The 23,386-nt window shown below is 56.9% G+C and overlaps 1 protein-coding gene across 4 annotated transcripts; it reads left to right on the plus strand.

Annotated features, from left to right (window-relative positions):
* Window positions 1-29: 29 nt before the first annotated feature.
* LOC122377975 (protein still life, isoforms C/SIF type 2-like) lies at window positions 30-22,786 on the plus strand. Of its 4 annotated transcripts, none has more exons than XM_043358640.1 (24): window positions 30-342; window positions 1,031-1,211; window positions 1,429-1,627; window positions 7,465-7,619; window positions 8,783-9,050; window positions 9,337-9,480; window positions 9,640-9,819; window positions 10,709-10,960; window positions 11,219-11,389; window positions 11,937-12,123; window positions 12,261-12,391; window positions 12,726-12,861; window positions 13,781-13,881; window positions 14,226-14,408; window positions 14,601-14,795; window positions 15,130-15,238; window positions 15,596-15,775; window positions 16,074-16,210; window positions 16,688-16,864; window positions 17,017-17,204; window positions 17,503-17,693; window positions 20,034-20,168; window positions 20,852-21,091; window positions 21,908-22,786. In XM_043358640.1, the coding sequence occupies exons 2-24, from the start codon at window positions 1,120-1,122 to the stop codon at window positions 22,084-22,086; spliced, it is 3,930 nt and encodes a 1,309-aa protein (XP_043214575.1). In that variant the 5' UTR covers window positions 30-342; window positions 1,031-1,119; the 3' UTR covers window positions 22,087-22,786. The 4 variants fall into 4 exon arrangements, with proteins under 4 accessions (XP_043214575.1, XP_043214584.1, XP_043214604.1 ...); XM_043358649.1 differs by having other exon boundaries at window positions 20,034-20,144; XM_043358669.1 differs by lacking the exons at window positions 30-342; window positions 1,031-1,211; window positions 1,429-1,627 and adding an exon at window positions 1,664-1,692.
* The last annotated feature ends 600 nt before the right edge of the window (window positions 22,787-23,386 follow it).

The following is a 23,386-nucleotide window of genomic DNA, read 5'->3' on the forward strand; positions in this document are numbered from 1 at the left end:
AGAGAAAAAAATATGGAAGCATGGGGAAGGGAGGTAGAGAATGATAGCCAGGTAAGTTGATAAGTGATATTTGCACCAGATGCTAGGATATTAAAGATCCAAGTAAACATAGTGTGTTTTCCGTCCCTGCCTCTGTGTGTGACGCTGGTGTGCGTGGCGGCGCGGCAGGTAACTCGGAGCTGGACCAGAATGTGGAGACGGAGCCCAACTCACCGACCTACACGCGGCTGCTGCTCGAGTACGAGCGACACCTGCGCAACACACTGGCCAAGGGCGACGACGCGGAGTCCTACAGCCTGCACACGTTCGAGGCGCTGCTCTCACAGTCCACAGAGGACCTCGGTAGGTGTCCAGTAGTCCACAGAGGACCTGAGTAGGTGTCTGGTGGTCCACAGAGGACCTGGGTAGGTGCCTGATGGTCCACACAGGAGACCTGGGTAGGTCCCTGATGGTCCACAGAGGACCTAGTAGGTGTCTAATGGTTCACAGAGGACCTCGATAGGTGTCTGATGGTCCACTGAGGACCTGGGTAGGTCCCCTGATGGTCCACAGAGGACCTAGTAGGTGTCTAATGGTTCACAGAGGACCTCGATAGGTGTCCAGTGGTCCACTGAGGACCTGGGTAGGTGTCTGATGGTCCAACGAGGACCTGGGTAGGTGCCTGATGGTCCACTGAGGACCTGGGTAGGTGTCTGATGGTCCACAGATGACCTGGGTAGGTGTCTGATGGTTCACAGAGGACCTGGGTAGGTGTCTGATGGTCCAACGCCGAGGACCTGGGTAGGTATCTGCCTTAATTAATACGGATAGGCGTATTAAGTAAGGCGGTGTGTGGCGACCGCTGTTATGCTTTGTGCTTCGTCTCAGGCTGATGTGTTCCCTGTGCTCCGTCTGAGGGCGGTGACTGTTCTGTACTCCATCTTAGGATGGTATGTGCTCCGTCTGAGGGCGGTGTGTGCTCTGTGCTCCGTCTGTGTGTTCCGCGCTCCGTCTGATGTTGGTTATAACTGCCGCTGTGTCCCCGCTGCAGCCTCTGCCGGGACGGCGCAGCGGCCCGGCGCGGCCCCGGCCCGAGGGACGGCCGCCGCGGCCCCCGGCCGGCGGGATCAGAGGCCGCCCATGGGCCTCCCGGTCTCCACCAATGCCTCGTTCACACAGCCCACAACCAAGACCATGGGACTCGACTCGAGTCGACAAAACACGCTGCGAAGGTGAGGACAGATCTGCGAGGACAGGTGTGCTGCGTCATTTATATTTGACATAACTACTTGAAAACATTTTGAGCTTAAACTTTTTTACGATGCTGGCGTTATTCTTCAGACTATGACCAGACACCCACGCTCCCAGAGTGCGCGCGATGTGCAGGATGTAGTAACTAGTCTGTCTGTCAGTGCGGCTGTGTCAGCTGGTTCCCGCCGGGTCCCCCAGGCACGCCTCGCTCAGCCGCCAGGACAGCGTGCGCTCGGGGTACGTCAGCGACCGGGAGCGGGGCTACGTGTCGGACCAGCAGGGCCCGGCGCGGCCCGGCACCCAGCCGCCGGCGCCGCCGGCCGCCCACCAGCGCATCACGCGACAAATCTCCTCCGAGAGCGCCGACTCCAAACTGTGCTACCTGACGTCATCTGAGGTAGGTAGCACCAGGTCTCTTCCGAGAGCGCCGACTCCAAACTGTGCTACCTGACGTCATCAGAGGTAGGTAGCACCACGTCCCCTCCGAGAGCGCCGACTCCAAACTCTGCTACCTGACGTCGTCAGAGATAGGTAGCGACAAATCCCCTCCGAGAGCGGCGAGCGCCGACTCCAAACTGTGCTACCTGACGTCATCAGAGGTAGGTAGCGACAAATCTCCTCCGAGAGCGGCGAGCGCCGACTCCAAACTGTGCTACCTGGCGTGATCTGAGGTAGGTAGCGACAAATCCCCTCCGAGAGCGCCGACTCCAAACTGTGCTATCTGACGTCATCAGAGGCTAATACAGGGTCTGGCCAGAGTCTGGCTCAAGTGCAGTTTTCCGTAGTTCCTGTTCCCCTAAACGGGATTAGCTGTTTCCATTACCCTTTTGAAATGATTGCCTGAGATCATATGTATATTGATATGCTGTCTCGATGAATAAGGCTCTTGGGAGTGGCTTTGGGGTGCAATACTGGCCATGTGAGGCCATTGTGGTTCAGTGGCTGAGTGGGAGGAAAAAACGAATTATCGCAGCGCCGAAATGCTACTTCCAATGACCTCGCCTGTGCCGGGAGTAATGACCGCTAGTAACACGGTAGCAAATTACTGAATAATTAAAACAACAATTAAGCACGCAGTTAAATTGATTTTTGGAGCTGATTTCGAATTTAGAAACTATTTGAACATTAACGAAGTAGTTTTTAAATTTGTTTTTATTATTATAAATTTAGTTCGAATGTTTGAATGGACGGATTGACAGAGCCGAGGCCCACGCTAAGCAGAGCTTGTTGCGTAGACCCCGACTCCTACCGCCCGATCACGCAATTCCGGGTAACGGGAGAATTTAGATACCAAAGTTTAACGTGCCCTTCAAAGCCGGACACGGCCTGTCCCACTCAACTGACTTCAACTGGCTGCGGATGCTCCCACCAACCGCAGACCATCCTCGTCAGGAGTCTCAAATATCGAGCGCCGGAGCGTCTCGAACCTCCGGGAGTCCGGTGCTCTACGAACTGAGCTACGGGACAGTTTTGGTGCCTTCGTAACATGCTACGAAGCTGTCAGAGGCGGTTGACACCTACTACGAATACCCGTCACGACCCCTACTGGTTGACCTGACCTGACCTGACTCGACCTGGTCTAAATGCTTACAGACATCATCTGTGATCAAAACTAACACGATATTCGTAATCAGCACCCCGAAAAACCCCATAGCAGCCACACTTTACGACTTTCTAACAGGTCCCGATTTTCCCGACTTTTGGGTCATTGACCTGACCTGGGAGGTCAACCAATGACCTAGGACCTTAACCCGCGCCCCAGTGGCGGTCTCAGCCAACTTCGCCCTAGTGGGGGGGGGGGGGCATATGTTACCACCCACGTCTAACTCAAAAACTAAGAGGGCTAGAAAGACGCGGTAAAAAGCAGTCGATAGCTCTCAATGCGTACGTTTGAAAATATTTCGGTCATTTTTCATCTTAGAGCAATATTGGGGTCACTGGAGGTCATCAAAGGTCAAAATTTGTCAAATGTCATTATATTTCTCAGAAAACATGCATTTGTCTCAGGAACTATGATAGCTAGAAAAACGCATGGAAAAGCAATCGATAGCTTTTGAACTCTTCTTTTGATAAGGTCGCTATCAAAATTGACCTTAGGTCAACGGTTTAGCCTCCAGAGGGCAAATACCCCAAAAATAGCTGTTTTTACGAAATGTGTTTTTCGACAATAACTTTTGACTAAAAAAGCACAACGTTTCTATTGTCAGAATCATGTTCCTCTCGCCGAGACGCGTCAAATGCACTATAATTTGACCTTGAAAGGTCAACTTGAAAATTTGACCTCAGGTCAAGGTCATGACCTGACCGGAAAAGGTCATGTTGCATATCATTCGATGCGTCTCAACAAGACAAACATAATGAGACCATCCCCAGCGTCCTATCTCTTTCCAATCGAGAGTTATTGGCAAAAATCTGTTTGTAGCCTCAAATGACCTCTGATGACCTTTCTAGAGGCTATCAGCAAAAAAGACACCTTGGTCGTCACGGGTGGTCCAAATCATTGTGATTCTGAAATATTTGGACTGTTCCTATGCGTACACACGGATCTAGAGGCATTTTCATTTTTCTCCATTGACTTATAATGGTAAGGTCACGCCACTGACCTGACCTTAGGTCACGGATATAAAAAATCCGAGATATACAACTGGTAGGCGCCCATAACATCATGCAATCCACCAAGTTTAAAACCTTTCTGACAAACACTGCAGGCTGGACATTTCAAACTTGTTTAGGCTTGGTCAGTTAACTTGACCTGGTGACCTGACCTGACATGACCTGGGGTCAAAAATTTCACACATTGTCCAAAATTGATGTACAAAAAGCTACTCGAAGCGGCGCGGCGCTATGCGCCGCGGTTTTTTATTCACACGCAAAAAACGCGACAGGGTGTTAACATATGCCCCCCCCCCCACTGGGGCGAAGGTTAAAATTGAGTATCATCGGCTTCGTCTCGTGACGGGCAGCACGCTCGTTTTTTCCGCGAAGCTCTAGCTCGATCAGGCGCCAAACGGCAAGGGGGGTCCAACCGACCCCCCCCCCTACACATTAGAAGCTGGCAAATGCCGCACACATGCGAGGGTTAAGACGTCGAGAAAGCTGTATTGTCCGGCCCGTAGACTCAGTCCGGCCCGTAGGCTCAGAGAAGAGGGCCTTTTCGAGATGTCGCGCCCGGACGACCCAGCGAATAGGGGTTTTATCGGGAGACCCAGTTGAGAGGGTCTGTCCCGGAGACGGGTGTCGGGGAGAGGGTCCCGGACGGCCGCACTCGGAGGCTGGAGAAGAGGGGCTGTCGGGATAGGTTATCGGGTGTCCCGCCCGGCTGCGGCCGGAGACCCGGAGAAGAGGGGCTGTCGGGTGTCCCGGTCGGAGGCCGGAGAAGAGGGGCTGTCGGGTGTCCTGGTCGGAGACCGGAGAGGAGCGGCCAGGGGCTGTCGGGTGTCGCACCCGGCCGCGGTCGCCCCGATCGATCGCGGCGCCGTCCGCCGACGGGCAGCTGTTGCATCTCTGCTGGCGAGGTCGCCGCGCGGCCCAGTCGGCCATTGATTCGCAGAGCATCCAGTGCGCCGACGCGCCGGCCGCCGTCGATCGGGGCCGCCCACCACACCCAGTGGCAGTGACGCCGTCCCGAGCTGGCCCAGTCCGGCCAGAGGCGCAGCACGTCCGCGGCGCAGCGGCCGGCCGAGCAGCGCGGCGCGGACAGCGGCTGCCGAGGCTGGGACCGCGGCGCGGCCAGCTCCGGCGACAGGGCGCTCCTCCGACCGCGGTCTGCACAGAGCGTCCCGTGCTCGGTCAGCGGACGGTGACGTGCCGGCGGTGTCCCGGGTGTCTGCGCGCGACGGTCTCCGTCGTGCGGAGAGTGCCAGGAGGCGGCTGCAGCCGGCGCTAGCCCGGTCGATCCAGACGAGACGCCCTCGATACTGTGACGAATCGGCTCGGTCGTCGGCGCGGGGCGGCGCTCTGCCGTGCTGGTTGCTCAGTGATCGGTGTGAGGCGGCGCTCTGCGAGCTGGGTGCTCAGTGATCGGCGCGGGGCGGCGCTCTGTGAGCTGGGTGCTCAGTGATCGGTGTGAGGCGGCGCTCTGCCGAGCTGGGTGCTCAGTGATCGGTGTGGGGCGGCGCTCTGCCGAGCTGGGTGCTCGGTGTTCGGGCTGAGCTGCTGAGCGGGCTGACAGAGTGGCGGCGGATCCCCCGCTCTCAGCGGTAGGAGCCACCGGGGCTGGCCTACTCAGTGATCGGGGTGAGCCGCTGAACGGGCGGCGGCGGCGGTGGATCCCTGCTCTCGGCCGTGGAGGAGACCCCGGGGGCTGTTTGGTCCGACTAGTGACGTCATCTACCCCAGGCGGAGCGCCAGAGGCCGAAGGTCACGGCACTACCGTGACGGTCATTGAGGTCAAGCAACGACCGGCTTCCGATCTGCGAGCCTGCTTATCGAGTGTGCGCCCCTGCAGTCATCGTTACAGTCACAATCAGTCACAGTCACAGTAACGGCCACAGTCAGTCACAGACACAGTGACAGCCGGTTAGAGGAACATCGAGCGCCGCGGCGCGGCGGCCGGTCGACGGTCCCATTTCGCTGGCGGAGACGGGCGCTCGTTCAGACTGATGGAGGTGACACCGCCGCCAAATGAGCAACATGGAGACGCTAAATTACCGAAAATGACAGTGGGAGCCTCCACATCGGTAACGCTGGCGGGATAGCCCAGTGCCATATTTGTGCAGCGATGGGGGAGACGTATATGATTTACAAGGAGCGCCGGCAGAGGAAACAGCTGGAGTCGGCCCACGAGCGCTCCACGCGCCGGTTCATCAAATTCCTCCAGGTAGGGCGGTGACGGGGGCCAGCGCTGAGCGGCATCTCCAACTGGTAATTGGTGATGAATTCAGGAATCCACGTAGTGCTTACTGCCTACATATGAGAACGGCCATAGATAACGACCTCATTTATGTAATCCATTGAGCAGCACACTTACGTGTGACGTTCTGTATGGCTTTGCTGACAGAGCAGGCGCTCCTGAGCCCGAGAAATGAGTACCTATTGTTCAGCCTGTCGCTCAACTTTAGTGGGATAGTTGAGGTTTATACGACAGGTGCCTCAGGGCTCCACATAGGGGTGGGTGACGTCAAATGAGACGTTTGAAACTGCGTCACGAATGACTTACTTATCTTGCTGCCTCGCTCACATGCTCATACCTACACCGCCTCTGGAAACGAATGTTTGCTTTACTGTACCGGCAGCGTTATCGGTCGGGCTCTATTATTGTTCTATTCGTCGTGTCATTACCAGCTTGAGACTGGATCAGTGTCCTACCTGGCTTATGTCTCGTACCTAGGGCTCTGCTGCCTCAGTGTCCCAAGAACTCTGCCATGTGAAAGTTTCATACCTGCTGATGTGAGATGTTCTGGGCTTATTCTGGGCTGGAGCTCAGGGTGCGTCGACTTCTAACAATTCATGTTGCACAGATAAAACAAGGTCGGTCACATATTCACTAGTGGTTCGCAGGAAATGTCACAGTGCAGTGGTCTGTGGGCTATCGAACGACGTGCTTTCGATCGCCATTGTTCTTGCCCGCATAGCATAGGCATTCTACTGGTGTGCAATGCTTTTTCGACATGACTAGCAATTCGCAACTGACCGTAGGTCATCTTGTGACGCTTAGAAGTAAAATTGATAGTAATTGACACCGCGCGTTCGATGTCTCGGACGACGAAGATTCTACGTCGTCCGGCCAGTCCCGTTCAAGTTCAGCGGGGGCTCGGCTGCGGCTATGGAACGTGATTAGCCGGACGGCGTAGAATCTTCGTAGTCCGAGAGACATCGAGCGCGGGGCCGTAAGTAGCTTCAGTGCCATTATTGGGCGGGCGACAATTTGCTGGATGGATACGTATGCGGGCCGTGACCTTTGTTGACCTCTCTAGGTAAAACGACTAGGAATGCCGCCAAATGCCTTGGGCCATGCAATCTGTACTACAATAATTTTGTCGTCTGCGGGTTTCAAGTCGATCCGATGTGCCCATAACCTGGTCTGAATGCGGGTTAAATGTGGGCTCACTATGGACTGTTTTCACTAACGTGAGGTCAGGGTCGTGAGGTCTGGTTGACCTCTGACCCCGGTCCCGCTGCCGGCAGATGTCGGACGACGACCGGATGTCGCTGACCCCTGACCTCTGGTCTGACCTCTGACTGACCTCTGACCCCTATCCCGCTGACCTCCGACCCCGGTCCCGCTGCCGGCAGATGTCGGACGACGACCGGATGTCGCTGACGACGGCCGTCAGTGACGAGGACGAGGAGGCGGCAGAGGCGTCGCTGCACGCCTCGCCCTACCGCGTCTCGCGCTCGGGCAGCTCGGCGGCTTCCTTCAACTGCACGGGCGCCGTCCGCAAGGCCGGGTCAGTCGGCGGGGCCGCGCTACACGCGGACACACGGCTACACCCGTACACAGACACACGGACACACGGCTACACCCGTACACAGACACACGGACACACGGGTACACCCGTACACAGACACACGTCTACACCCGTACACAGACACACGGGCATACGGGTACACCCGTACACAGACACACGGACACACGGCTACACCCGTACACAGACACACGGACACACGGGTACACCCGTACACAGACACTCGGACACACGGGTACACCCGTACACAGACACACGGACACACGGGTACACCCGTACACAGACACTCGGACACACGGGTACACCCGTACACAGACACACGGACACACGGGTACACCCGTACACAGACACACGGACACACGGGTACACCCGTACACAGACACTCGGACACACGGGTACACCCGTACACAGACACTCGGACACACGGGTACACCCGTACACAGACACACGGACACACGGGTACACCCGTACACAGACACTCGGACACACGGGTACACCCGTACACAGACACACGGACACACGGGTACACCCGTATACAGACACACGGACACATGGACAAACGGTCTCACAGACACACGAACATACAAAGACATAAGACGCAGGCAGGTTTGGGATAATGGGTGCCAACCTGCCTTAGTGTAAGAACGTTTGGCAGAATGTAAAGAACGTAAGAACGGTGAAGAACGTAAGAACGCTCCTTTCGGTGAGGAAGTGGCTGTTACTGCTGCGTTGGGCTGTAACAGCTGTGCTGTGCTGTGTTGTGACTGTAACAGTTGCGCTGTGACTTTAGTTGCTGTGTTGTGACTGTAACTGCTGCGTTGTGTCTCTAACTGCTATAGTGTGGCTCTAACTGCTGTACTATGGCTGCCACCTCTGTACTCCCGGCTGTAGCTGTTGTGCTGTGGCTCAAATCGATGTGCTGTGACTAACTGCTGTGTTGTAACTGCTGTGTTGTGTTGTGCTGTGCTGTGCTGTTTGGCAGGTTCCTCTCGGTGAAGAAGTGGCTGTAACCGCTGTGACAAACTGCTGTGCTGTGCTGTAACTGCTGTGCTGTGGTGTAACTGCTGTGCTGTGGCTCTAACTGCTGTGCTGCGGCTCTAACTATTGTGCTGTGGCTCTAACTGCTGTGCTGTGCTGTTCGGCAGGTTCCTCTCGGTGAAGAAGTGGCTCCTGCGGAAGAAGCACCAGGTGGAGCTGGCCCGGAAGCGCGGCTGGAAGGGCTACTGGGTGTGTCTGAAGGGCACTACGCTGCTCTTCTACCCGTGCGAGTCGCGCGAGGGGCGCAGCATCGAGCAGGCGCCCAAACACCTCATCATCGTGGACGGCGCCATCATGCAGTCCATCCCCGAGCACCCCAAGCGGGAGCACATCTTCTGCCTGAGCACGGCCTTCGGAGACGCCTACCTGTTCCAGGTGACACGCCAAAATGAGAAACAGCGACCGATACAAATCACATAATATTAACTATCGTACAATACTATGTATAAGTTTCGCTAAAATTTGATCATAAATTTTGAGCTGACCACAGCTTTCGCCTTTCAATCAGATGGGCTGGAATGTGGGGGACTGGGTTGACATTATTACTGTACAAATGCCATTCGTTAGCAAGCATTGCGCCTTCCATTTGGTCCGGACCGCGGCGACGCCTGACATGCCGGCGGCACCAGTGACCTGACGCCCCGGCCCCGCCCTGTGGCAGGCGCCGTGCCAAGTCGAGCTGGAGAACTGGATCAACAGCATCCACAGCGCGTGCGCGGCGGCGTTCGCGCGCCACCGCGGCAAGACGGGCACGCTGCACCTGCTGCAGGAGGACATCTTCCGGCTGGAGCGCTCCATTGAGTCGGTAAGTGACGCGCGCGGGTCAGTCGGGCCGAGTTTGCCGACCACTGACCGCGGGCCCCGACCTGCGGCTATATGATTCTGTGCGGGGTATGTAGGCCGTTCGAGGCCGGTTCCTCCCGCGGTCTGTCCGACACTGAGCGGATCTGGCTCCCGGCGGCAGGACTCGAAACTGAAGTACATGGCGGACGTGCAGCTGAGCGTGGTCTCTGAACAGGACCGGGAGGAGCTGACCTCCCAGCTGGCCAGCTACGACGACAGCCTGGAGCGGCTGCACTGCGAGCAGTTCCGGCTGCGCTGCTACATGGCCTCGCTACAGGGTGGCGAGCTGCCCAACCCCAAGGTCAGTGGAATACCTACCGCTGCATTTCAGCGACGGGACGTTGGACTATCTATCGGACTTATCCCGCGTCGTCCTAATTCAGTGACCTTACTGACGCACGTCTGTGTCCCCCAGGGTCTGCTGACGCACGTCCATGTCTCCGAGGATCTGCTGACGCACGTCTATGTCCCCAGGGTCTGCTGACGCACGTCTATGTCCCCAGGGTCTGCTGACGCATGTCTCTGTCCCCCAGGGTCTGCTGACGCACGTCCATGTCTCCCAGGGTCTGCTGACGCACGTCTATGTCCCCAGGGTCTGCTGACGCGCGTCTGTGTCCCCCAGGGTCTGCTGACGCACGTCTATGTCCCCAGGGTCTGCTGACGCACGTCTCTGTACCCCAGGGTCTGCTAACACACGTCTGTGTCCCCAGGGTCTGCTGACGCTGTCCTCTGTCTCCAGGGTCTGCTGACGCACGTCTGTGTCCCCAGGGTCTGCTGACGCACGTCTGTGTCCCCAGGGTCTGCTGACGCACGTCCATGTTTGACGCACGTCCATGTCCCCCAGGGTCTGCTGACGCACGTCTCTGTACTCCAGGGTCTGCTGACGCACGTCTGTGTCCCCAGGGTCTGCTGACGCACGTCCATGTTTGACGCACGTCCATGTCCCCCAGGGTCTGCTGACGCACGTCTCTGTACTCCAGGGTCTGCTGACGCACGTCTGTGTCCCCCAGGGTCTGCTGACGCACGTCTGTGTCCCCCAGGGTCTGCTGACGCACGTCTGTGTCCCCCAGGGTCTGCTGACGCACGTCTGTGTCCCCCAGGGTCTGCTGACGCACGTCTGTGTCCACCAGGGTCTGCTGACGCACGTCTGTGTCCTCCAGGGTCTGCTGACGCACGTCTGTGTCCCCCAGGGTCTGCTGACGCACGTCTCTCGCGTCACCAAGATGACGCTGAACCGGCTGGGCGTGTTTAACGTCTCCTCGTTCCACGCCTACATCTGCGCGCGCAGCCCGAGCCTGTTGAACAACCTGCTGGCCGGCCGCGGCGCCACCAAGCGGCGCGCTCCCATGCTGTCGCGCAGCGGCAGCGGCGGCGGCAGTCGCTCCTTCAGCCACGAGAGCGGCGACGAGCGCACCTACCGCGTCCGCATGCCCGACAATCAGGTGCGTGTGTCAGCCGCGGCAGTTAGGGAGGGCCGCCAGGTGTATATCCAATGTTTTTGTGTCAGATTAACCGTCTTTCTGACAGCTGTCAGGCGTCGCATATGTTTTAAGTCGACATTTGCTGATTGTGTGCGCCGAATTAAAGTCACTCTTGTAACCCTGCTTTTGCATAAATGACAGCGATTTCCTTAAGTGCTGTTTTTAGACTGTTGTTATTCGACTTCGAGAGAGTATGACCGCTTTTTATGCTGTTTTCAGTATGTTGTTATTCACCTGCGAGAAGGTATGACGGTCGAGGATTTCCTAATATCGGCCTCTCTGAAGAAGAATCTCAATCCCATGGAGCAATTCGTGCGCGTCAAGAAAAGAAGAGACATGGAGGCGACCAATTACTTTGTGCCGCATCACTCCGACCTCATCGACACTTACGTAAGTATCACTTTTCATCTAATATTTTTAGTTCACTCAGCATTGTCAGCAATGTACTGGTCGTCCGCCGTCCGGTATTCGCCGGCATTGGTCCTCACCAACTACTCCTGCACAATACCCAGGCCGATTTTAAGTGAAGTTAATAAGATGAAAAATAATAGAGCTGGATACCCTTTTGGTTTGACCTTCCTGTTTTCAAGAGCAGTGTTACGCAGTTTCCGTTGGCTTCGGTAGGGAGTGAATGTTTTTTTTTTTTTTTACCCAGCGACGAGCAGTCGCCACCCATTGCAAAAGTGGTTGTGAAATCCTAGCCCGGCGCCTCGTCCTGCTAATGCCCCAGTCACACTCCAGAGTCCAGTCCATCCCGCCGGCCGCCTGTGTATTCTCCCAGTCACAGCCCGGTCCATCCCTCGGCTGACGGGTCGCTGTGTGTTCTCCCAGTCATAGCCCGGTCCGTCCCGCCGGCTGACGGGCTGTGTGCTCTCTCCCAGTCACAGCCCTGTCCATCCCTCCGGCCGCTGACGGGTCACTGTGTGTTCTCTCTCAGTTGCAGACGCACGAAGTGTGCGAGATCTGCACCAAGGTGCTGTTCCAAGTGGAGCTGTCACGCTCGGCGCAGGACCAGATGTGGGGCTTCAGCGTGGAGGCCGAGCTGATTGAGAACGTGGACCGCCAGGACGAGCTGTGCTGCTACATCTCCCGGGTGGAGGACCGCTCGCGGGCCGCCCACAACGGTGCGTGCCGCGGACGGCCGGCCGGCTGTGTATACAGCTGTGCGCTGCTGGGGGGTGGGGGTGAGGTTTGCTGTTTGGTCTGCTGTGCGTCTGAGTGTTTGTGTGACCGGAGGTGGTGTGTTTTCTCTCTCACCCAGGCCTGATCCGCGGTGACGAGATCATGGTGATTAACGGCGCGATCGTCTCGGACCTGGACATGATGTATCTGGAGTCGGTGCTACAGGAGGAGCTGGCGCTCTGCCTCATGATGCGCTCCTCCCGCACAGAGGTCAGTACATGCTTGGTTTGGGGACCGCTCTCCTTTATGAGACGCCGATCGTGCCCTCTCGATATTTTGGACCCTTCAGCTATGCCGGTACTTATATGCCGGAATTTATCGTTCGCTCTTTTGCATACTTGGCGGCAAAGGAACTCACACTGAGTCGTCCTACTTCAGTGCGTCAGCAGTCGGGTGTACGCTGTACGGCGTACATACGCGTCCCCGTGGGTGCCTCGCCCGGTGTGCGCCATACACGTCCCCGTGTGTTGTGCGCTGTACACGTCCCCGTGGGTGCCCTCACCTGATGTGCGCTGTACACGTCCCCATGTGTGCTCCCGCGCAGGTGCCGGACGTGGCCAACCTGATGAAGTCGACCGACGACATCATCGAGCGGCTCGTCTGCCCGCCGCCGCCCTCTGAGAACACCGTGCGAGACGACGACATCGACAACATGATCGTGCCCAGCGTCAAATCCTGGGGTGAGTCGCCGCAACACGCTACCTGCTGAGTGGCCCGGCGGTGCCCGATCAGGACACGGGGACATCGGACTGAACGGGTGGGCGCGTTAAACTAGAGGCATATGGATTTATAGGATTCAGAGTAATTCGTGATAATTCTCTGTCTGAGACTGTAAAGTCATATTTAAACCCAGGTATGTTAATGATAAGAAGTTGGCGAGACCGGGCGTCCTAAAAGCACGCGACTTAAAGAACACGTAGCAGCCATAAAGCATGGGAGGTCAGACACATCCCCTTTAGCTGAACACTGGCTCCAGTGTCGCCAACCATTTGACCCAGGTCAGGCCAGCACGCTGGTGGTCGAGCCAACATGGTCCCGCGTGTCGTAAGGGAGGCCATCGAGATTCGATTATGCAACCCATCACTGAATCAGGGTGTCGGAAAGTTCTCGCTTAGCCCCATATGGGATAGTGTTTTGAAAAAGTAGACCTACTGGAGTACGAACTGTCTGTAAGTTGTGTCACGTGTTTTAGCATCGATCATTTTGAGAATTTCGTTGATGGCGGGGATGGCGGTATAGCATGATTATTGCTTGTTTTTTTTTTTTAATCGCATTGCCCCTTTGAAGACCTATCAATAAAGGTCGCAGTACAGGAAAAAGGCTTCTTTACACCCAGAGTCAGTCCGCTAAACGAATTCTTATCAATTCTCTGTCTGTAAAAGGACTGACGTATGCATCTGGGAAATAATGAAATGCATTTTTTTTTTGGCATTCTGCTCTACAATCCTATGCATCACCATCTTCAGGTATTTTGGAGAAGGTGATGAGTACGATTTCGATTTTTAAATGCGTTTCCATTTCTATTTGTTACCCGGTTTATATCTTTCCTCGATTGTCACAATTTGACGTAATCTAACAGCGGGTGTCGGTGTTTGTCAGGTCGTCAGCGGTCGGCCGACATCGAGGGTTGTCCGCCGCCGCCCTCAGACACGTCCGACCGCTCCAATGTCTCCTCCGTCGAGATCGAAAACCTGCTCAAGGTGGGTCACGGGCCGTGGGCAGCAGAGGTCAGAGCGAGGACAGAGTCTGCGAGCAGAGGTCACCGAGAGGATAGAGTCTGGCAGTAGTCACCGCGAGGATAGGGCCTGTGAGCAGAGATCAGGGCATGGGACCAGATCAGAGGCCATGTTAGAGTTTACCGCTGTCTGTTCTCAGAGTGTCACGCTGTCGTTTGTCCTCTCTGGTGACTGGTATCTGTTCTCACTTCTCAGAATGCCACGCTGGTGAAGGGCTACTGTCGTTAGTTCTCTCAGTGCCACGCTGGTGACTGCTGTCTGTTTTCAGAGCGCCACGCTGGTGACGGGCTACTGTCATTTGTTCTCAGAGCGCCACGCTGGTGACGGGCTACTGCCGCTCGCCGGCCGAGTCGGCGCGCGGCCCCTCTCCCACGTCTAGTGTGGCCTCCAGTCAGAGTCAGACGGCCACGCCCAACCGACACCTGAGCGACGCCGACAAACTGCGCAAGGTTCTCACCGAGCTCATCGACACGGAGCGCACATACGTCAAGGTAAGTACCCGCGGCTGGGCGTGACGTGACGGAGACAGGTGGTCGGGCAAACAAAACTGGAAACATTGTACTGTGGTGCTACTTGGCACTCGGGTTAGGCGACCACCAGCTGCATTTCTAGGTGCCTGGTCATTGAGTGTTGGCACTGTGACGAGCCCAGCGCTGACTGCCCGTTCTGCCCTCCTGTTCCAGCACCTGAACTCGCTGATAGACAACTACCTGGAGCCGCTGCGGCGCGAGTCGTTCATCACCCCGGCCGAGATTAACGCCCTGTTCGGCAACATTCCGGAGATCGTCGAGTTCCAGCGCGACTTTCTGCAGAGCCTGGAGGAGGCCGTCGAAATGGAGCCCAGCCTCGGCCGGCTCGAGACGCCAACCCAGTTTAAGGTCGGAATCTCCAATCCCTTCCCGTACACACACTCACATACCCCTTCCTTATTCAATGACGGTCTAATGGCATGATGAGAAAGGATGTACTGTATCAGTTTTTTATTGAAATTGGCGTCGATAAACACAAATGTCGAACCCATCCTGCCCTCATCAAGTTGTAACTTTTAATTGCAAACTACAGGTGTTTTACATCATTGACTGCTACGCATTTTGGTTATGTCACGTCTTTCGGGATACGCTTTTCTATTTCATGACTTGTTATTGGAGTACAAATTGGATTTGCAAAACACGTAATCCCTGCTTCTTCTGACCACAGCTCTCTTTTTTTCAGAACGTATTATTCTCCATAGGAAACGCCTTTTTATATCACACAAATAGTTTCAAGCTGTATAGTTCCTTCTGTGCCAGTCACTCGAGAGCTCAAAAGGTTCTTCATCCAAGTGAGTATTCCTCGGTACTGTTTGCGCATATTGCCGTAAGTGCGAACGAATTTCCATTACGCAAATTGCACTCAATAATCTCGGTCAACAACTTAATTTATGATGGTCATTATATTCGTGTCATGACCATTGACCAATAAACACTTATTTCGGAAATAAACTTCACAGATATATTCATTTGATCATCAATCGACATCATAATCAAAGGACAGGTACTTATCCTTGTTTTGTATTAAAGCTCAGTGTCTGCCTCAGTTGGCTGCCAGCTCCGTCGCCCGGTGGTCGCTCCCGCCGGGCTGTGTCTGTCGGTGTATTCCGCCCCCGTCTGACGCCGCCGGCCCGCCGCCACCCCGGCAGGCGAGGGGAACCAGCAGCTGCAGCAGTTCCTGCAGCGCCAGAACCCGCGCCAGCAGCACTCCTCCACGCTGGAGAGCTACCTCATCAAGCCGATCCAGCGCATCCTCAAGTACCCCCTGCTGCTGCAGCAGCTGCGGAACCTGGCGGACCGACAGTCGGGCGAGCACCACCACCTGGAGGGTGCGTACCGGGCCGGTCCCCGGTCCGGTCCCGGGTCTCGGTACCTGCCCCCGCCAGTCTCGGCCGGGGTGGGAGCTAACGTCTCAACCCGTGTGCTCATTCAACGACGCAGCTTATTTGGCCTGCGTATGCACTTCTTCTGTGTGCAATGCTTCTGCCAGTTTTTCACGTGTCCTTTTGTGTCCGTCTTCTCGTCTGTCTCTCAGCTGTGTCCGAGGTGATTTTCCAGTCAATTATCGATAAAATCCACGTCTCTATAGTCTCAGTCGTTACCATTGTGTTGTTCTGTGTTCCGCAGAGGCGCTCAAAGGCATGGAGAAGGTGGCCGAGCACATTAACGAGATGCAGCGTATCCACGAGGAGTATGGAGCCATCTTCGACCACCTGTTCCGGCAGCACCAAAAGTCCACCAAAATGGTGCTGCCAGTCGCCTCGGTCAGTACAGTGGTGCCGTCCGATCAGTCGCTCTTATATTCAGGCTTCGTGGATCGGGCGGGGTTGATCTGACTGTCGATTGTATGTAGTGCTCGTTTGAAGCGCGACTTATGTGATACTTTTGATTACTTGCCTTATTTTTAGTTTCATGGTCGGATTAAATATTCAAATAATATTGTTTTACCCATTGACGGAGGTAGCGTGTCCTCCCAGCCGTAAAGAGGTGGCTGCCGTCGCCGTCTGACGTCCCCTCCCCCCCCCCCCCTGTTCGCCGGCCGGTGGATCTGACGTCCCCTGTCCGCCAGCCGGTGGATCTGAAGGCTCCCCTCTGTCCACCAGCCGGTGGATCTGACGCCCCCCCCCTCTGTCCGGCAGCCGGTGGATCTGACGTCCCCCCCCCTCTGTCCGGCAGCCGGGGATCTGACGTCCCCTGTCCCCCAGCCGTTGGATCTGACGTCCCCCCTCTCTGTCCACCAGCCTGTGGACCTCTCGCCGGGCGACCTGCTCTACTATGGCGGCGTCGAGTGGCTCAACATCGCCGACTTCCTAGGAAAGATCAAAAAGGGCCTCGAACTGCACGCCATGTGCTTCGTCTTCAAGACGGCCGTTGTTTTCTTGTGCAAGGAGCGGCTCCGTCAGAAGAAGAAGCTCATGGTGAGAACCTCTAACTCTGACAGTGAATTTGATTTATTGGTTTCATGTAGTGCGATGTGTTTTCAGTCATCTGTCTGCGTTTCGAACTGCGCCCAGCTGCTGCGATTATCACAGCGGCCGGTTCTGACTGTGGCCGTGCGCCGTTCCGGCAGAGCGCGCCCAGTAAGGGTAACCCGGCCGAGGTGGAGATCATCCGATACCAGGTGCTCATCCCGGTCACCGAGGTGCAGGTACGCGCCTCATCGTGCCGCGACGTCGAGAACCACTACCTCTGGGAGCTGATCCACCTCAAGTCGCAGATTCACCGGCGCAACGAGAAGGTCTACCACCTCTCCAACAGGTACGGGCCGCGCGCCGGGCGGGGAGGGCGGACACTTCAGAGGACCGCGCCGCCCGCGCCCTGTGCGGGGCGGGCGGGCAGTGCGAGCCACACACCACGAGCGACATGACATAGGGAAATTAACCACTGATATAGCAAGACGTCCTTGAAGTTATTCAAAGAATATTAGTTTAACGTAATTATGATAATGTGCCCATATTTTTTCGGGTAATTGCTTTTATTTTACTGTTTGCATACAAAAGCAGAAACATTGCAGTTTCCTTACTAACACTTCATGACTAATTTGTTTATTTTTTAGCACAAGTGACTTCCGGAACGCCTTTCTGAAGACGATCCGGCAGATAATTCGGGAGAGCGTGCGTAACATGAGCATCCCGGTGACTAAGGCGTCCAACTCGACCTACAAGACGGGCACTCTGCAGCCGTCGCGCACACTCAGCATGCGGAAAAAGATGCAGAGCAAGGGCCAACGCTACTCGGCCGGCATGTGTGAGTGACCCTGTCCCCGGTCAGAGATCTGACTGCTCAGACTGTATGGCCCGGTTCTGGTTAGATATCTGACTGCTCAGACTGTATGGCCCGCTCCCTAGTCAGAGATGTGACTGCTCTGACCCTGTATGGCCCGGTCCCTGGTCAGAGATCTGACCCTGTATGGCCCGCTCCCTGGTCAGAGATCTGACCCTGTATGGCCCGCTCCCTGGTCAGAGATCTGACCCTGTATGGCCCGGTCCCTGGTCAGAGATCTGACCCTGTATGGCCCGCTCCCTGGTCAGAGATCTGACCCTGTATGGCCCGGCCCCTGGTCAGAGATCTGACCCTGTATGGCCCGCTCCCTGGTCAGAGATCTGACCCTGTATGGCCCGGCCCCTGGTCAGAGATCTGACCCTGTATGGCCCGCTCCCTGGTCAGAGATCTGACCCTGTATGGCCCGCTCCCTGGTCAGAGATCTGACCCTGTATGGCCCGGTCCCTGGTCAGAGATCGGACCCTGTATGGCCCGGTCCCTGGTCAGAGATCTGACCCTGTATGGCCCGGCCCCTGGTCAGAGATGTGACCGCGCAGACTTTATGGCCCGGTCCCTGGCCAGAGATCTGCCTGCTCAGACTATAATTTTAAAGCATGGTTAACTTACTGGTAATTTCTTTGAATTTATTTCCCTATGATTAAGTTGGCGATGGTTTTTTAACATCTAATGATAATACAGGGAGTATGATTCACCGCTGCCAATATGGCAATATCGACGTCGCTGAATCACGCTATCTTCATCCCAGCTGAATGAATCCGCTGCAATCACGTGTGTGACGCTGCCGGCCTGAAGAGCTGTGGTCGTCCCCCCTCCCCCGTCCCTATGGCGGCTCACGGCCGTGTGTATGCCCCTGTGACGGCTCACGGCCGTGTGTATGCCCCTGTGACGGCTCACGGTCGTGTGTATGTCCCTGTGACGGCTCACGGTCGTGTGTATGCCCCTGTGACGGCTCACGGTCGTGTGTATGTCCCTATGGCGGCTCACGGCCGTGTGTATGCCCCTGTGACGGCTCACGGTCGTGTGTATGTCCCTATGACGGCTCACGGTCGTGTGTTTGTCCCTGTGACGGCTCACGGTCGTGTGTATGCCCCTGTGGTGGCTCACGGTCGTGTGTATGTCCCTATGACGGCTCACGGTCGTGTGTATGTCCCTTTGGCGGCTCACGGCCGTGTGTATGCCCCTGTGACGGCTCACGGTCGTGTGTATGTCCCTATGACGGCTCACGGTCGTGTGTTTGTCCCTGTGACGGCTCACGGTCGTGTGTATGCCCCTGTGGCGGCTCACGGTCGTGTGTATGTCCCTATGACGGCTCACGGTCGTGTGTTTGTCCCTGTGACGGCTCACGGTCGTGTGTATGTCCCTGTGGCGGCTCACGGCCGTGTGTATGTCCCTGTGGCGGCTCACGGTCGTGTGTTTGTCCCTGTGACGGCTCACGGTCGTGTGTATGCCCCTGTGGCGGCTCACGGTCGTGTGTATGTCCCTATGACGGCTCACGGTCGTGTGTTTGTCCCTGTGACGGCTCACGGTCGTGTGTATGTCCCTGTGGCGGCTCACGGCCGTGTGTATGTCCCTGTGGCGGCTCACGGTCGTGTTTTTGTCCCTGTGGAGGCTCACGGTCGCCCCTTCCCCGGTCCTGTGGCGGCTCACGGTCGTGTGTATGTCCCTGTGACGGCTCACGGTCGCCCCTTCCCCGGTCCTGTGACGGTTCACGGTCGTGTGTATGCCCCTGTGACGGCTGTGACGGCTCACGGTCGTGTGTATGTCGGCTGTGACGGCTCACGGCCGTGTGTATGCCCCTGTGGCGGCTCACGGTCGTGTGTATGCCCCTGTGACGGCTCACGGTCGTGTATTTGCCCCTGTGACGGCTCACGGTCGTGTGTATGTCCCTGTGACGGCTCACGGCCGTGTGTATGTCCCTGTGACGGCTCACGGCCGTGTGTTTGTCCCTGTGACGGCTCACGGTCGTGTGTATGTCCCTGTGACGGCTCACGGTCGTGTGTATGCCCCTGTGACGGCTCACGGTCGTATACCCCTGTGACGGCTCACGGTCGTGTGTATACCCCTGTGACGGCTCACGGCCGTGTGTATGCCCCTGTGACGGCTCACGGTCGTATACCCCTGTGACGGCTCACGGTCGTGTGTATACCCCTGTGACGGCTCACGGCCGTGTGTATACCCCTGTGACGGCTCACGGTCGTATGTCCCTGTAACGGCTCACGGTCGCCCCTTCCCCGGTCCTGTGACGGCTCACGGTCGTGTGTATGCCGGCTGTGACGGCTCACGGTCGCTCCGCCCGTTCTGCAGCGGCCACCATCGACTACGACAACCTGGACGGCTACCACGAGGCGGTGTCGGGCAGCGAGACGAACCTGCGCCGGCGCAGCCGTACAATGGACGCCTCGTCCGGCCACCCAGGTCCGCGGCCCGGCCTCAGACCAGGTCACACGCCGCCCAGCGGTCGACAAACGGCGCGCGCCTATAGTCGTGTTCCATTTCCCTGACAGCTTCATGTCCCGAGCTGTTGGAGCAAGACGATGCTTTTTCGTTTCATAGTCAGAAATTCAGTAAAACACGTTCTTGCGATATCTTTATCACCATATCCTTGGCAACGCAAGCAGCATGCCTGGACTGACTCGGTGTGTTGTGACGATCCGCCGCGGCCCCAGTCCGTATATGTGCCCCCCTCCCCGCCCATGCTCCCGCAGGCCGGGCGTTCCGCCCCAGGCTGTGTCGCTGTGACCCCCCCCCCCCCCGCCCCGCCGCTCCGGCAGGCCGGCCGGGCGCCCCAGGCCGCGCTGTGACCCCCCTCCCACGCCGCTCCGGCAGGCCGCGCTGTGACCCCCCCCCCCGCCGCTCCGGCAGGCCGCGCTGTGACCCCCCCCCCCCTCCCCCGCTCCGGCAGGCCGCGCTGTGACCCCCCCCTCCCCCCGCCGCCGCTCCGGCAGGCCGGCCGGGCGCCTGTAACCCAGGCCGCGCTGTGACCCCCTCCCCCGCCACTCCGGCAGGCCGTGCTGTGACCCCTCCCCTCGCTCCGGCAGACCGCCTGTGACCCAGGCCGCGCTGTGACCCCCCTCCCCCCGCTCCGGCAGGCCGCGCTGTGACCCCCCGCCCCACCCCTGCAGGCCGGCCGGGCGCGCTGGGCGATGACGGCTCGGACGTGCGGGACGACACGTCTCGCTCGGACGTCGAGGAGGAGGAGGAGGCGCTGACGCGCCGCTGCGGCCAGCTGGGCCGCATCCCCAACCACCTCAGCCTGAGCACGTCCAGCACACTGTCGGCCGGCAGCACGGGCAGCCAGGCGCGCCTCATCCAGGCCAGCAACGCGCCCGAACACTACCAGCCGCCGCACGCCCGCGCAGCAGGTACCACACTGACAGCAGCTCGTATAAGACCTTTTTCACAAAGCTACCTCCAATGTTTGAATTGAAGGATTGACCGAGGCAGAGCTGGAGCCCACGCTATGTGTGCAGAGCTTGTTGCGCAGACCCTGGCCCCTACCGTCCGATCGGGCAATTCCGGGTAACGGGAGAATTTATGTACTGGAGTGTGTAATAAATGTCCATAAAAGCCAGACACGGCCTGCCTCACTCAACTGACTTCAACTGGCTGCAGTTGCCACCAGCCGCAGACCATCCCTGTCATGAGTTTCAAATATTTGGCGCCGGAGCGACTCGAACCCGGGCTCTCACTGCCGGAAGTCCGACGCTGTACCAACTGAACTACGGAACGGACAATTAGCCCCGGGACAGTTTTAATATTTGTCTTAACATTGAAACATCTGTTAAATTACACGGCGATTATAGGGTGCTGTTTTTCCGATCCCTTGGTTTTGTGGGATTCGGCAAATTGCGGAAAGCTTTTGTCGGCTTTGTATTTGTGTGACATAGCTCTATGTGCTTTATTTACTTGATTATAGTGTATGGCATATGGTGAGGCGCTGGTTCTTGTTGGTCTCGGGCGCTCAGAGTGCGGCCGACTCATATGTAGAACATTTTGACCGGCGGCCGGGCGCTGAAGTGTGTCGCTATCGGGCGCGGCCCTGTGTGTCCCGGGGAGCCATGGGCCGGTGTGACCCCTGCTGTCTGACCGTCTGCCTGCCGGGATCGCCTCTGGCCCTGTATGTCCCCGGGAGCTCGTCTGACGCGGCCCCGCTGACCCTCCCCCTGTCCGCCCGCCAGGCTCGCCGGTCTGGAAGCCGCGCGGCCCGCTGCTGCACGAGGCCCGCACGCTGCCGCCGTGCTCCCGGGAGCGGGTGATATTTGACGACCACCCCGCGTACGCGCCGCGGCCGCACCCGGCGGCGACCGGAGCGCGCAGCAAGACTGACTCGCTCCGACTGGCCGGCAAACACGAGTAGCGGCCGCCGTGGACGTCTGTCTGCACACAGACTTCTCCCAGAGCTCTGCCAGCCAGAGGACCGCACAGGTGACTGCGGCGCCGCGCCGACTGAGGCCGCTAGCCCGGTGGTGGCTGAGACCGAACCCAGGGCGGCCCGTCGGAGGCTGCCGGCCGGACCGAGAGCTCCAAAGCTGAACCAGTGTTGGCTGCCGGCGGAGCCCAGCCCGGCCTGAGCCGGCGGTGGCGGCTGGCCGAGCCCAGAGCTCCGTGCTGAGCCAGTGGTGACTGAAGACCTAACCCCGTGCTGGCCTGACGGCCGACGGCCCATACAGTTGTTTGTAATTTTTTAGTTGCTCATTGGCGCTGTTGAGCGGTAGGGCGGACATCAGAGCGCCGGGCCGGAGTCGGCGCTGCGCGGGTGCGCGCCGGCGCTCGGCGGGGCTCCGTGCCCCGGCACCCCGGCACGGCCGGGTTCAATACGTGCTCAAAGCTGCTATGCGTTTCCCGACACGTCTTAATGGCTTATTTAAGAGCGGCGCGGCCGGGACGGGCGCGACCGGACCGCAGGAGCCGGGGACGGCGCGCGGCGATACTGAGACGGGCTGCAGCGTACTGGTCTAGTCCAACTATTTTCATCCAGATCTCCCTCTGCCACATCGCGGTTGTGTTGAGATGTGACTGTTGTTCTTTCATGTATATATATATATATATATATATATATATATATATATATATATATATATATATATATATATATATATATATATATATATATATATATATATATATATATATATATATATATATATATATATATATATATATATATATATATATATATATATATATATGAGGTATATGTTGGCTCACTGAAATGCCCTGAGTTTGTGCCAAACGGAGTGGGTGGGACGGGGCGATTCCCGGATGAAAAGTCAAAACGTTAAAAGTAAACGGATAAAAAGTCAAAGGACATTAAGTCAACAGACAGAAAGTCAACATCGCAAGAAGTCAAAGGACAAAATGTCAAATGAACAAAAAGTCAACCTGCCAAAAAGTCAACACGCCAGAAGTCAACAAGCTAAAAGTCAACACGCAAGAAGTCAAAAGACAAGAAGTCAAAGAGACAAAAAGCCGACATGTCAAAAAGTCAACGCGCTAAAAGTCAACACGCTAAAAGTCAACACGCATAAAGTCAACACGCAAAAAGTCAAGACGCTAAAAGTCAACACGCCTAAAAGTCAACACGCTAAAAGTCAACACGCTAAAAGTCAACACGCGAAAGGTCAGCATGCTAAAAGTCAACACGCTAAAAGTCAACA

Source organism: Amphibalanus amphitrite, unplaced genomic scaffold (assembly GCF_019059575.1).
Source record: "Amphibalanus amphitrite isolate SeventyFive unplaced genomic scaffold, NRLGWU_Aamphi_draft 000006F_arrow, whole genome shotgun sequence".
NCBI lineage: Eukaryota > Metazoa > Arthropoda > Thecostraca > Balanomorpha > Balanidae > Amphibalanus > Amphibalanus amphitrite.

Coding starts and splice junctions, on each gene's coding strand:
- LOC122377975 (XM_043358640.1), top strand. CDS start 1,120: ATGGGCCTCCCGGTCTCCACCAATGCCTCGTTCACACAGCCCACAACC. Junction 9,481..9,639: donor TGGAGCGCTCCATTGAGTCG/GTAAGTGACGCG, acceptor TCCCGGCGGCAG/GACTCGAAACTGAAGTACAT. Junction 9,820..10,708: donor GCGAGCTGCCCAACCCCAAG/GTCAGTGGAATA, acceptor TGTGTCCCCCAG/GGTCTGCTGACGCACGTCTC.